The 15,703-nt window shown below is 41.1% G+C and overlaps 1 protein-coding gene across 1 annotated transcript in view; it reads left to right on the top strand.

Annotated features, from left to right (window-relative positions):
• MORC3 (MORC family CW-type zinc finger 3) overlaps window positions 1-13,406 on the top strand; it is a 59,393-nt gene extending 45,987 nt beyond the window's left edge. The window contains exons 15-17 of the mRNA XM_090060477.1: window positions 543-1,392; window positions 3,988-4,151; window positions 10,874-13,406. Of these exons, the coding sequence (XP_089916603.1) occupies window positions 543-1,392; window positions 3,988-4,151; window positions 10,874-11,027 (1,168 nt within the window). The 3' untranslated portion in view covers window positions 11,028-13,406. The remainder of the gene's footprint in view (window positions 1-542; window positions 1,393-3,987; window positions 4,152-10,873) is intronic.
• Window positions 13,407-15,703: the final 2,297 nt, after the last annotated feature.

The raw sequence follows: 15,703 nt of genomic DNA on the forward strand, positions 1-15,703 counted from the left end.
AGACCCTGATAACAGCATAAACTAAATTAGCCCCAAAGACTACAAAATTAGGCATATGCTGTATGTCTTGCCTGGAAGTGCTAGAAAATAAGCTATAGTTTTAGAGGTTCTCTCTTCCTAATTGTACCGAGGAGAACCAGCAGTCACAACAGAATTGTTGAGCAGAATTAGGCAGACAAGGTTCTTAAAGTAAATCTGATGTTTTTTTATTAGACCAACTCAAATAGTTGGAAAAAATCTTTGCGAGCTTTCAAGTACGAATACCCTTCAGGCAGAATTAATCACTTTTACTCACTTTGTGCTGTTTCAGTTCATTCAATCTTTGAATTTCAAGAGTACTCTAAAATGTGAGGTTTAGAACTCATAAAGTTGGCCTCCAGTTTTTTAAATTAGAAAACAGAACCGCTTTGTCTAGATTTGGTGCAGCCCAACATAATTTCATGAATATGGTCCACATAAATTTTGAAATATAAAACTTTGAAAACAAATGATTTTGTATAACATAATAAGTCACAGTAAACTATTTCTCTTTTTCCCATCAGTCTTAAACGGAGGGCTTCTGGTTGTTTGACACCCATAACTGCAAAGACACCGCGGTTACATAATCAAGTAATTGACAATCATGCTGAAGATGATGATGAAGATGTCATCATTTTAGAGGAGAGTAGTACTCCAAAACCTGCAGTAGACTCTGATATAGTGATAATAAAAACTGAACATATTAGTGAGGATCAAGGGAGCATACCCAAAGAAAGTTGTGAAGTCAAGGAACCTTGCGGTACAGTTACTTCTGAGACTAAATGTGGACACTGGACTGCAGCAACACAAACTGAGATCCCAAACGTAGTTGTTAAAAAGGAAGAAGTGGAAGATAGCCCAGGTAATCTGCTGTCTGTATCAGAAATGGACAGACTTGGACCAAACCTTCAAGAAATTGCAAATGTTTCTGAAACCTCTTCTGCAGATCTTGAAATTAAAGTAAATGAACTAAGAAATCAGTTGCAGTTAACAAACGAAGAAAAAGAAACTTACTGGAAACAGTGTGAAATGTTGGCCCGACAGGTGGAAATGCTGGAGCAGAAGATAGTAGAAATGAATGACAAGTATGTGAAAAAGGAAATGTGCCATCAATCAACTGAGACTAATACCACATTCTCTGAACATTTCCAAGAACATAGTCCAGAAGGCATAGCTATTCTGTACCAACAAGCCTTAAAAGAGATAGAAAATCTAAAGGAACAGTGCAATACTCTGCAAAACTTAAAAACTGAATGCAGCAAATGTACTAATGGTGACAGTAAAAGTGAGGTGGATGAAATTGCTGTGCAACTTGATGATGTCTTCAGACAACTAGATAAATGCAGTATTGAGAGGGACCAATACAAAAATGAGGTATGCAGATTAAAACAGTTCACGGTAGGGTAGAGTAATGTCAAATTTTTTTGTGGGGGGGGGAAGCGGGGGGGAGGTGGTTTTGCTTTGTTTTTAAAGGTTATACACAAAAGCCTCCATCATTCATTGAATTTGCCCAAGGATCTCTGTAGCCATCAGTGAATCACCAAGTGAGCAAAGACCAGTACTCTGGAGTACACTGTATACCATTGGAAGAAAATATTAGGAAATCAAGGTTAGGTTACCAGTGGTACAGTCAGATGAGATTATGTGGATTAGTGTATTAGCTGGTAGCCCCAAGATCTGTGTATGTATGCTGTAAATTGTTTATTTACATATCCAAACCTGTCTGCCCATACACACATTATTTTTAGTATGTTCTTACTCCTGTGGGACTTCCAGTTATGCTAAGGCTCTGAGAAGGTGCTCAGAAAGAACAGATGTTACAGGCCTCTAAATGACTTGACAGGGGATGTAGAAAAAATAAGAACATAGTAACAAGGAGAGAGGTCCAAAAAGGGAGTGTTTAGAAGTAAAGTAAAAACTGAAGGGGCCAGGTATGAGCTTGGCAAATGGACAAGTAACATTGATACCTTAGCAAAGGGGCAGATAAATATTGGCATGAACAATTGGGTATAAATATAGGCGCTGGACAGTTTGGGGGTTTTTCTGTTTGTTTTTGTAGCAGCCTAGGGGAGCATAGTTTATGCATGGTGTTTTCCTGGGCAATTCTGCTGAGTTCACTTGATTACTGAACAGATCAGCTCATGTGCTGTGAAAATGACAACTGCTTGGAGCTTTTTGCCACCCAGCACTAATCTGAGTTATTCCTTCTCCATTGCACCTGCACTTCAGGAGGCCAGTTGCTGGTACTGGCCTCAGAGTGCAGAGACCCAAGCATCTTGAACAACTACATTGACTGTGAGCAAGTGACCACCCAAACAAATTCATCAGAACAACAACTACTATGTTACAGTTCCTATTTTAATACTTCTCAAAATGTTAAATTTTAAAAATGGCTCTAACATAGGAATTATGTTCATGATTTTATCACATAAAAGACAGGTTTAAGTGACACAACTAGTAAAGGAATTGGATAATTGAATTTGGATAGAAACTTACTTTACTGTTATCCATGTAGAAGTGGTTCCCTTACAAAAGAAGCTTGAAACATATAAGTAGAATATCACATAGGAGATTTCACAGTTTTGGAAATACATTACTTATGATAAGTATAAATACGTTTGCTGCCCTCGGTATTGTCAATTTGCCTTTTTTGCAAGTAGTAATTTTTTTAAAGTATATTCAGAATTAGGGTGGATTTTGTGTAATGTATTTAAGTGTTCTGTCCATTTTAGGTAATACATTTTTGCACTTTCTCAGTGGTTCTCAGCCCACAGACCACATGCAGCCCAATCAGCACATTGCTGCGGCCCACGTGACAGCCTGTTAAAACATTTTTTAAACTGATATACAGGAAGTAAGTTGTGTGAATGTGGCCCACATAATACATTGAGAGCTGCAAGTGTGGTCTACTGTGGCAAACAGGTTGAGAACCACTGCACTATATCATGAAAGAGTAAATACATTCTGCCTTTTTGCCTTAAGAAAAATGAACATTCACTTCCTTTGTTTCCACCAACTCTAGGAACAATAATAGTTTTCTTTCACTTCATGTAGAGTGCATAAAAATGGCTAAGAAAACATTCTTTAATTGTTGCTCGATATTTCTTAGTCTTAAATAGCTAAAGTGGATGCCATCTGCCTGTTACTAGAATGTCAAATTTTACAAAGGTAAGAATCTTAACTATGAAACTTGGTCTGTACTGAAAAGAGAAGTCTTTTTCTGTGAACAACAAAGTCAAACAAAAACATTGAGAAAGTAGCTTGTTTCATGGTTGCACCCAGTACCCCTTTCTCCTCTGTTTAATTTGTTTTAAGAAAGCTAAAATACCTCAACCAGTTAGTATCCATAAGCTTGAAACCAATTAAACTTGTCCTCCCTTCTAAATCAGATAGGTGCTTCTAAAAAATCATACCTTTAGGCTCCTAAAATTATATTTAGGCTACAAACGTTAGGTTCTTATTTTTTTTAAATATTAGTGTATATGCATATTAAAGAAAAAAAAGGTTAACATATTAAAAGTGAACTTCTCATTGTTACTACTGAGGTTGTGTTTTGAAATGACAACATTTTATAACATTTTTAGTGGTATAAAAATGCAATTCTAAAAAACTTTCATATATGATTTAACCTCAAGCATGAGTTTGAGGAGTCTCTTTTGAAGAATATATGTGCATAATGTTTTATGTACCTGCTTGTTTGCTGACCCCAGGGCTTTTTCTTTTCTTGTTTTCCTTTCTTTGTCTATAGGAGCGTTAACAGTGTTATCAGTAGTAATATAACTTTTATAAAACATATAATGGAGTTATTAAATGTAGATCTAAAATTGTAATGGCACAGATAACTAAGGAGTTTTTCAGTGTTTCAGTAAGCTACTTCTAGAAGTCAAGTGAATTTAAATCATTTCCTAATTCACCTTGATTTAAATTGCTGCATCTTGACTTTGGATTATTTTGCTTTTTGTGTTTCAGATTGAACTGCTGTCAATGGAGAAAACTCAAATAGCCTTTCAGTGTGAGGAGCTTAAAACAGAAATTGCACAATTAAAAGCTACAATTCCACAAGCGGTAGCACAAGCAGGTGATTCTACAACCAGTAATGTTGAAGATCAAGTAAATTACTCCGATGAAGAAAGGTATTAGTTGCCTATTTCAAGCCCATTTCTGGTCTTCTCAGTCTCTCTGAATTTTTCACTGCTGCCCTCCTAACATTCATACTTCATCTTCTAAAATATTTTTTTTCAGATTAGTTGTTATCTAGGGTCCAGATTAAAAGGATTAAAGCACCTGCATGCTGAGCTTATTGTCTAATTAATCCCAAAAAAATGTTTGCAGCACAAATAAAATAGTTTTGATTAATAGTCACTGCTTTCATAGCATTAATGAAGAATTAACAGTATGCTTAATGCTTTGTAACAGAGAAAGGAGAGCATCAACCATTTTCTTGTAAGTTTTCTATCCAAAGGTATCTAAAGAAGTTTAGTTCATTTGTTTATGGATTACTTGTACTCTCTAGTGAATGTATCTTTTACATATGTTGACTACCTTCCATGTGACATGTCTTTATGGGCTGCATTTCAAGTGTGAGGTGTGAGCTACGGGTCTGATCTTGCTGCTTCCTCAGCTGTGGTAGCTCCTCCTTAAATCAGCAGTTGATTTGCTACCAGTGGCATCCAGTTTTTCTGCACTTGCATATATTTGGACAAGGGAGTGTATTTGTTTTGACAGAAGCCATCCACAGATCATGCTAGATTATCAACTACAGGCAGTGCTAAAGGAAATGTTTCCAAGAAGAAAATACTCTAAAGAAAAGAAGGGGTACTTGATTCAGAAATAACTTGGGGGGGGGAGGGTGAAGGTGGAAAGGCAGAGAGTGAAAGGACATACAAAAGGAATAACAAGAAAAGAAGAGGAATATAGAAGAAAGCAAAAAGGACACAGAAGGATAAGGATGAATAAAAAAAAATTATAAAATAAAACAGAAAAGTGCATCTAAAGCAGGGCTGTCCAACTAGTGGCCCTTGAAGTATTAGCATGTGGCCCATACGCTCCCAGCTGGCTGCTATTCCCCCTCCCCAGTTGCTCCTGCTGCTGCAGATGGAAAACAGCTGGACTGCCCAAGCAGTACAGCAAAAAAGGGAGCCTGCCCACACTGAAAGTGGGAAATGCATGCAGCTGGAATGCAGCAGTGTTGAGCTCATATACAGTAGGGTAAGGGTGGGGAAGCCAGGCTGCCCAGGTCCCCACCTTTCCCAGCCACATGCAGCAACCCCCTCCCTGCCATAGCCCTGGAAGCTAGGCTGCCTCTTCTGTGGAGTTGTCCCTGATGCTTGCATGGCAAGGAGGGTGCTAGGTGCTAGACCCCCACCACCACCCCCCCAAACACCCCGCTGTGCTTGCCATAACCCCTTCCTTGACCATACATGGGGAGCTGTACTAAGTGGGGAGGGAGGAGTGCTGCCCATGTGATATATGTGGGTGGGGGAGAGGGGGAGGTGGGCTGTCCAGCATCCTCCCTGCTGCATGAGTAACACAGGCAGCTCTGCAGTACAGGCAGCCCAGTGTGTCCCTGTCCCATTCACCTCTCCCAGCTGAGCATGCCACACATGCAGCAACCCCTGCACCTCTTGGCTGCACACACCATCTGGAGGGAGCCAGGCTGCCTGTACATGGGGGGAGGGGGTGGGCTGTGTGCCAGATGAGGGCACACTGGGCAGTCCATGTGGTACATGTTACTAGGAGATGGAAGGCACTAGGCGGCCCATGCAGCAAGGGATACCCAGGGCTGAGCCTGTGTAGTCTGTGACCCATGTGGCTCCAGGCTGCCCTTATCTAAAGCATATAGATTCATGTCTTTACATTCACTCCTGCTTTTAATTTCAGGCCAGGCTGTCTAACTGGTAGCCCATAGGCCAAATGCACCCGGAGTAGTTAATCTACTGCCCCTAGGCTCCCACCCAGTTGCTGCTCCCCCTATTGCTTGAGCTGCACTAGCAGTCAGGGACTCCAGGCTGCTCTTCTCTCCTACAACCTCTGCTTTCTGTGCCTGCCCCAGAAGGCAGGAGGCACAAAATGTCACAAAGCTAGATAGAGATACACATGGCTGCCCAGGAGCCCTTGGCTCCCAGTATTGCAGCTGGCATGGGATGCAGCCCCCATCCAGTTACAGGTTGAACAGCTCTTCTTTGAGGTACTTTTGGAACAAAGTAAACCTTTCTCCTCCTAGCTGCTCCTTTTTTCATCTCTCCTTTTGTCCCTGGAGGATTAAAGTGTTTCTCACAGTGTTTTTTGTTAGCAAAATTGGAGAGAAATGTCTGCTAGTGTTTGAGTTTGCTAATCCAAACAAATAAAGAAAACCTCTTGCCTTTTTTTATTCAGGGTTGTTTTATCATAGAATCATAGAAAATTAGAGTTGGAAGGGACCTCAGGAGGTCATCTAGTCCAACCCCCTGCTCAAAGCAGGATCATCCCCATCTATATTATCCCAGACAAAGCTTTGTCTAGCCAGGTCCTAAAAACCTCCAAGGATGGAGGGACCACAACTGCTCTGGATAAGCTGTTCCAGTGCTTTACTACCCTCCTGGTGAGGGAGTTTTTCCTAATATCTAACCTAAATTCCATTGCTGCAACTTGAGGCCATTGTTCTTTATTCTGTCTTCTGCCACCACTGAGCACACTCTAGCTCCATCCTCTTTGGAGCCGAGAGGTTGAAGACTGCTATCAAATGCCCTCTCAGTCTTCACTTCTTCAGACTAAATGAAGCCCAGTTCCCTCTGCCTTTCCTCAGAAGTCATGTGCCCCTGACGCCTAATAATTTTCATTGCCCTCCACTGGACTCTCCAATTCATCCTTTCTGTAATGGGGGACCCAAAACTGGAAACAGTACTCCAGATGTGGCCTCACCAGTGCAGAATAGAGGAAGAATCGCTTCCCTCACCCATTCTGCTGGCTATACTCCTAATATGCAGGCCAGTATGCCGTTAGCCTTCTTCACAACAAGGGCACATTGCTGGCTCATGTTTAGCTTGTTGTCTACTGAAACCCTCAGGTCCTTTTGTGCAGAGTTGCTGCTTAGCCAGTCAGTTACCAGCCTGTACCAGTGAATGGGATTGTTCTGTCTTAAGTGCAGGACTTTGTACTTGTCCTTACTGAACTCATGAGATTTCTTTCGGTTCAGTCCTCCAAATTGTCAAGGTCTCTCTGAATCCTAGCCCTACCCTTCAGCATATCTACTACTTCCCCCAGCTTGGTATCATCAGCAAACTTGCTGTGGGTGCACTCTTCCAGATAGCTGGTAAAGATGATGAATAAAACCAGCCCCAGGACCAACCCCTGGGGCACTCCACTTGACACAGAGTGCCAATTAGACATTAAGCCATTGATTACTACACTTTGAGCCTGATGATCCAGCCATTTTACTATCCACCCTGCAGTTCATTCATCCAACCCAGACTTCCTTAGCTTGCTGGTGAGAATGTTGAGAGAGACCATGTCAAAATCCTTGCCAAAGTCAAGGTATATCATGTCCATTGCTCTTCCCCACATCCACAGAGCCAATCATATCATCGTGAAAGGCAATCAGGTTGGCCAGGCATGACTTTCCCTTGGTGAATTCATGCAGACTGTTCCTAATCACCACCTTCTTCTCCAAGTACTTAGGAATCTAAGCACTTGGAGAAGAAGGCGTTGTGGCCTGCTCAATGATTTTCCCAGGGACCGAGGAGAAGCTGACTGGTCTCTAGTTTCCCAGATGTTCCTTCTTCTCTTTTTTAAAGATGGACACTATATTTGCCTTTTTCCAATTATCCAGGACCTCTCCCAATCACCATGAATTTTCAGAGATAATAGCCAGCAGCTCTGAAATCAAATCAGCCAGCAGCCTCTGCACTCTTGGATGCATTGTATCTGGCCCCATGGACTTTTATACATCCACCTTTTCTAAATACTCCCTAATCTATTCTTTGGTCACTGTTGGCTGCTCACCTACTCTCCAAATTGTGCTGCCACATGCAATAGTCTGGGAGCTGACCTTGCCTGTAAAAACTAAGGTGAAAAAGGCATTGAGTACTTTAGTATTTTCTGCATCCTCTGTCACTAGGTTGCCTTCCCCCATTCAGTAAGGGACCCACACTTTCCCTGTTCTTCCTCTTGTTGCTAACATACTTGTAGAATCCCTTCTTGTTACCCTTCACATCCCTTGCTAGCGACAACTTCACTTGCACTTTGGTCTTCCTGATTTCATCCCTGTGTGCTTCTTTCTAGCCATTTGTCCAAGTTTCCACTTGTAAGCTTCCATTTGTTTGTTAGCTCCCTGAACAGTTCCCTGCTAAAACAAGCTGGTCTTCTGCCATACTTGCTAGTCTTCCTACACGTTGGGATGGTTTGTCCCTGTGCTGTCAGTAAGGTTTCTTAAAATACAACCAGGTCTCCTAAACTGCTTTCCCCCTCAGATGGGCCATCAGTGAGTCCAAATTGCTTTTCTGAAGTCCAGGGTCTATATGTTGTCCGTCCTTCCCTCAGGATCATAAACTGAATCATCTCAGGGTCACTGCTGCCCATATTCCCACTCACTATTGCATTCCCCACCAATTCTTCCCTGTTTGTGAGCAGCAGGCAAGAACAGCACAGCCCCTAGTTGGCCTCCAACAGTTGCACCAAGAAGTTGTCCCTAACACTCTCCAAAAACTTCCTGGATTGCTTGTGCGCTGCTGTATTGCCCTCTCAGCAGATATCGGGGTGATTGCAGTCCCCCATTAGAACCAGGGCCTGTGCCTGGGACATGTGCATCCACCTGGTCTGTTGGTTTGTGGCACACACTTACCACAGCATCACCTTTGTTACTCTACCCTGTCTCCAGTTTCATACTGGAGCTCTGAGCAATCATATAGCTCTTTTACATAAAGTGCAACTCCTCTTCCTCCTCCTCTGCCCTGCTTGTCCTTCCAGAACAGTTTATATCCATCTGTGATACTGTTCCAGTCATGCAAGCTATTCCACCAAGTCTGTTATTCCAATGTTATGTTTAATGAGAAGGATGGAACTCATGGACAGCTCTAGATTTTTGGAAAAGGGGATGCAGGTGTTGTGGTGCATCATCCCATGACACACGATCTATTTTTCTCCAGTTAAAAAGAATCTAGAAGCTTTACTGATGTGCTAGGGGCCTAGAGACCTATATTCAGTTTATGATTCAAACAAAATTGGGAAAGGAATTGCTATCTTCAGGATAGGACAGGCACCTAGTGTCAGTTGCTACCCACCATCTGGCCATGGGTGGACCTGCTCCCTGTGCCCCTACATGTGGGTCCCTCAAACACTCCCTCATGGCCCCGAAGTGCCCCTTATGGATTATCCCTACCATCTCAGATGCCCCCTGGCTTAACTCTGTCTACTGTTATCCCACAGACACCATGATCAACACCATCCCATTGTGCCCCAATCCCTGTCAAATACCATCGTCCCCCTGGCACCGCACTGAGTCCTACCCTGCCCCCTCATCACCACCACCCAGCACAGACTCATCCCCATCATGCTTCAGCCCCCAGATCCTTGACCATCTTCCTCGCATCCCATTGAGCCTTCTTCTGTCCCTGGAGAGTGCAAGCATAAACAGACAAAACTTTCTTGAATACCTTTGCAAAGAAAACTTAACTAGAAAATGGATGATGCTCTCCTTCCAAACCTGACACTAAACCATCATAACCCTTGGAGGCCTCCCTCCTACACAATTGTCTTTGCTCCCAAACTCTGCCTGTCCTTCACACCTCTCTGCCCCCATAATGCCCTAGTACCTCCTCAGTCCCCACCCCTCTAATGTCTAAGCTCCCCTTCTCTTCAATATTTCCTTTTCTGCACAGACCCCCTTCCCCACAGCATGCCCCCAACTGGCCTTCATCCTCAACATACACAAACAGTTGAGGTTAGGGGAGGACTTGCTTCAGCCACTGGCAACTCCCTTACCTGGGGAGTCCAACCCCTCTGGGTCTGCCCAAGCCTGGCTTTATGCCAACCTGATTGTATTACTAGGTTAACCTCACACAGCCTTATCATCTGTTGCAATGAATAACCCAAAAAAGGGTGACTGTAATAACATTTCTTTGCTTTACTTTTGCAACTCCCTCCTGCCTCTGACTACTGTGCTGCTCCACAACTCAGCCTGCTTTTAGTCCTGCTCCTCCCCTCCTTGTCTCTGATATGTTGTAGGTTCAAATCCCCTAGAAACAAAACCACCCACTACAGGTTCCTAGATAGCAGCACACTTTTATTGGATGTACTGGGTGGTGAGGTGAGAAATATTACTGGGAATAGATAACAGACAGGGTAATTGTAACAGAAAGGCTAGCTTAGAGAAAGATCAAAGGTAGTAACACCTATGAAGTAGAGATATTAGCAGAAATGAAGTTGATAATAATGAGCCATGAAGTCAGTTGACTTTCTTAACTCCACCTTAATCGAAAAGTGGCTCTCCCTGCTGGCCAGTTTTTTTGAGCTTTCAGTGGAGCAGGAATCAAAGTGGAGTAGGAGTGCACCCCAGATCCCCTGATGAAACTAGGTACTGTTTTCATTTAAAACTGAATAATCATACAGACCTCCAGATCAGGAGCTGTGATACTCAAACCTTAACATATTGGTCTTAGCCACTAGGGATAGGGAACTTTGAACTATATTACATTTTATATTGGCTCATCTGCTTCTTTTAAGTCAGATATACAGATAGCATAATTGTGAGAGCTGCAGTTTACTGTGGGCATCATTCTAAATTAATTATTTAAAACATTAATTTATTTTGCAAATTCAGAATTATCTGCACTATGCATATAGAATCTTCTCTAATATGATCAATATTCTTTCCTTACAGCCTGAAACTGCGATCCCTTCGAGTAAATGTTGGACATTTGTTGGCTACAATTATGCCTGATCTAGATTTAAAGGAAGTAAATTATGACGTGGATGTAGTTGATGAAATCTTAGGACAAGTTGTAGAACAAATGCATGAAATCAGCAGTACTTAGTATCAGACTTAGTAGACATTTGCTCAGCCTCTACTATATTGTACAGTAAATACTGTAAATATTGTTTTCATTTTATGTTTGGGAATTTAGATATATTATGTGCCACAAACCCAATGTAAAATGTATATATTCTATGCACTCGAATGTTCTCACAGATATGGCAGGTACTTTACTGTGTAACTTTAACTTTATTGTTAAAGGAACACTGGCAGTGTTGAGCAACCCCAGACATACTTAAATTTAAATGTTTTTGTTTTAAAATGTAAATGTATTTGTAATTAAATCTGCAGATATTTTTATTACTTCTTTGGAATCGCAATCATTTTGTACAAAGTTGTTCAGCTTTCTTTTGATTTTGTACTTCTCATTGATCATTAAATTTGTTTGTTCCTGCACAGTGACGACAGTGGCATTAAAATACCATCTTTGATTTCTCCTTCAGAATAAACATTGTAAATTGCAGTATTGCCCTTGCTGATAATGGTTGAAAGATAAACTCAGTGTTGTATGTGATCAAAACATAGCCATTAGATTCATATGTTTTCCTCCTTGATAGCACCTTGACAGTACAGTAAGAGTCTTACCTTGACAAGTATGAAGTACTCCTAGTTCTTCTCAAAGCTGGTGAGATTTGCAGGTACCCAGTACAATTAAAAAAAAATTACATGTAGTGCCCAACTACTTACAGATCTAGTCTTGGCATATGCTGTGTAAGGTTAGTCACATAGCGTTGCTAATGCATTTCAATCCTGACTGAAACATGAGATCAGTACTAGACCTGCTCCTTGAGTAAAATTTACCAATCAGATTAAATTGTATAGTGGTTTTGTGATGTGGACAAATGCCTTTTACGTGTTTATCTTAAATCCCCGAAAGAAAATTATTGTTGTAATATCAAATGTTGAGTTCATTGTGAAAGTACCAGGTTGTATTTCAGGCTGATGTGAACAGCGGTGTAATTATAATCTTTTGATTTGGCTTCCCTTAAAAATGAAAATAATAAAGGAAAATAATAAAGGAGTGCTGTTTGAACCATGATGGTCTAGGAAATATGCAAGAGGAAACGGTTTTTGTAAACAGTGCCTTTATTGGACTAACCGTGTGGCTGGGAAAGATTTAGACAAGCTTTTGAGTACAACCTTTTTCAGGTCACCCTGAAAAGGGTGTCTTTAGGAGACCTGAAGAAGTGTGCCTTGTACCTAAAAAATGTCCTCTAAATTTCTCACAGCCTTGTAGCTGATTCAACAAAATACATGACCCACAAAAACCCTTGCCTCTCAAAGTATGCTGTGTGGTTACAGTGGACTATTACATTATTTTAATGAAATCTCTAATCTTTATTGGAAGCTCACTGTCAAGTTAAGGTAAACATTTTCCTTCCCCATTATATTTATAACCAGTGAGCTCATAAAGATTAAAAATTGTAAATCTGATTTAATTATTTTTTCAATTTGAAACATTTTCTCTTGGGCAAAAAAGATGGAATTATTTTGTGTTTCTAGTCAGGTTCACCTGATTTTTTTGTTTCTAGTCAGGTTCTACTGCTTAAGCACAGTTGGCACAATCTGCCAAACACTATTCAGACTTTCTAATGGTGCTGAGAGGAAAGAAACATGGGTGTAATGATGGTGTGATCATTGCATTCCCCACCGCAACCACCTTGGCAGTTGAGCAGTCACCAGAAAAGAGAGGTGGCATATACACCTGATCTCCATGATGCTTGTCATTTGAATAGCGGTCTGAACACAGCCTGTTCCAGTAAAAACTTCCAGTCTTTGAATTGAAACTTTCACAACAATCATGAAAATGTCTTTAGAACTAGGTTTTACGAAATGCATTTTTATAAAATTAAACTATTGGCTTCCACAGTGTTACTGTCCCATTTTAAATTGGGTTGTATTCCCAAGTTGTACTTCACCTAGTTTAAGTTAAGAGTATTGTCTTAAAATTAACATATACCTGATCTAGTATTATACTAATAGGGATAAAGCAATACTCTTATGCTTATAATGGCTAATGCTTAATTTGAAAAGATGGCTGTAATGTAAAAATGTTCTTACAACTTTTTTAAAGTTATATTTTCCATTAATTGGTGTGCACTTTTTCAAGCTGATGTCTTTATTGTTAATTTATTACCTCTGTTCATCAAATGCTTCTGTAGTTGACTTTATTATAGATGACTGGTAAAATATATCTATATTGAAAATAAGAACTTTATACTGTACATTAAACTTTGAAAAAAATTAGTAAATTGAAATGTTTTTATTTACTTGTTAAAGTAAATAGATGTATTTTTTGTATTAAAAAATCTGGTTTTCTGTGAGATCAAAACTTGTAACTGGTCAAATGCAAATTTTTGCTTTAAATAAAAGCTATGCATAATGGCTCAAATGATCCTGGCTTTATTTTAAATACTAATTTTTTGAGGAATCTGAGTTTTCCTCCTTTCAATAGCCAGTCATCAATACTTACCTTTCCTTCAAAACTTACATTCAGACTTTTTTTCAAACTTACATAGATATTGACTTTCTGGCACCCTCAGTTCTCTTAAGTTGGTTTGGTTTGGGGGGGGCCGAGGGGAGAAGGTTGCTTGTTTGTTTTTTGTTGTTTTTGTTCTTTTTTTCATTTAGGAGGTGAGGGAATTATTTTACCCCAGGTTGCCATTGGGTCAATTTCTGTTGAGCATCTGGTGTTTGTACTACAGATTTCTCTCACGTTATGATGGTTCTTTATGTGCAAATCTGCTCTTATTCAATGACCCTCTTTATACCAAAAATTTGTTATATGCGAGGTAAATTCACTCTTATGTGACCGGTGTCGTGGAAGCCCACAGTGAGCTGCTTTGTGCGGTGCATTGTGGGAGCAATGCACACCAAAATATAGTCTCCTGTATGGATCTGTCCTCCTCGCTTGTTGTCTGCGACGCATGTTTCCATAGTTGCCGTACCCATGATGGTAACATTCACCACCGCCCTGTGCTTGTGTGTACTGCCTGCTGTTGGGAAGTACCAAAATTGCCTTGTAAAAGTGGTAGAAATGGGTCTGGGGGTTTGTACAATTCAGGTCTTGGAACATATCCCTATTTGTTGCATTGTAAAATGGGTTCCCTCTATGCAAATTCAAGTTATGCACCGTTTTCCAGGAACGCATGTACAGCATAAAGCGAGGGAAACCTGTATCAGAGAAAGTATTCCCTTAAAGATAGCATATTGATTGCATCCCTTTTATAGGAGTGTCAGCTGTCTAACGTAAGCAGCTGAATTTCTAACTCCAAAATTTTTGGCTCTTTGAAGCTGAACCTTAGCCTGACACTAGTATCACCTTTGTCAGAAATAACAGCCTGTAGTACCCAGGGATGGATATGATACTGTGGAGATGAAGAAGCCAATATCCAGGGAAATATTCTGAAACCAGAAAAGCAGTGCTAGCATAATGATGTAGGACAACCGTGTGAATTGTGAGCTCCTGGTAAGTGCTCTAATTGATAGGGTATGTGTACACGTGCGTGTATAAAACCTCACTTCACTGAATTCAGCAATCCAGTGATAAGACTCCAGAATAAATTGAAGCAAGAGTCCTGTTACAGTATTTGCTTTGTGTCAGATGCTTTATCTGCAGCACTGATTTACAGAGATGATGTCCTTAAAGGTGGCAAAAAATAAGATACCATATTTCCCTGGTTGCAAAACAGGACACTCTGTTCTGCCCTGGCTCTGGCATGCTTGGCTGTCTCGGAGCTCTAGTTTCAGCTCAGCAGGGGGAGGGAAGGCACAGCACCAGAGAGCAGGAGGAACAGTTTCATTTTTGTTGGGACATGGCTGTTTTAAACATCTGTCCTGCGTGTCCCAGGACATGAGCTAAAAGCATTTGTTTGAACGCAACAACAGAATGCCTAGAACAGTGTTTAAAACTGGATATATTGTCTTCACTCTTGTCCTTTTTAGGTTGCAGTCCCAAAATTCTCTTTTCGGCCAGAAATGTGTTTCAGAATAAATGCTGTACAAAAATATTGTTTAGTGCTGACTGAAAGGCATCACCACCTTAATAATGGACGTACGGCATAAAAGCAGTGCTAAATATTGCCCTTCCCTGTGTAATCTTGTACATTCAGAAACTACAAGTGGGCAGGCATTCAAGCTATTTCACCAAGAGCAAACATGGCAGTTCTGGAAGAAAAATAGCTGGGGAATAACCAGGGTTGAATTCCTTTCTGAGAGAGTTTCTCCTGGGAGGCTGAACATCTGCACACTTTGCCCTGTTTTGGGGAGCTTGGGGAAAGGCTTCCTTGCCTTCCTGAGATTGGTGTCACTTATCTGAAGAAGAGGGAAGGGCAGCTGCTTTCACAGTCCTGTAGACCAGGAGCAGAGTGGAGGGAAAGAACAGGCACCAGCTGCTGCTCACCTGCTTTATAACACTGAAGTTCCCAGTATGAGAGGCTGGAAGGGGCTTTGCCAAACCACTTCCTCCACTGGGCTGCCAGGCACTGGGAACTGAGCAGCAAGGAGCAATGCAGCCCCCTACCCAATTCTTACGCTGGTGTCCCTAATGTAAAGAACAGGCAGGCACTGCTTCGATTTCCCTGGGATTGAGAGGACTGGACCATCCTGGTCTTGGGAAAGCACAAGGAGAAGGGGAGAGGGGGCAGTTGCAGATTGAAGATGATCAATCTCTCTTCG

Source organism: Crocodylus siamensis, chromosome 1 (genome assembly GCF_052110815.1).
Source record: "Crocodylus siamensis isolate JL-2025a chromosome 1, ASM5211081v1, whole genome shotgun sequence".
Lineage (NCBI taxonomy): Eukaryota > Metazoa > Chordata > Crocodylia > Crocodylidae > Crocodylus > Crocodylus siamensis.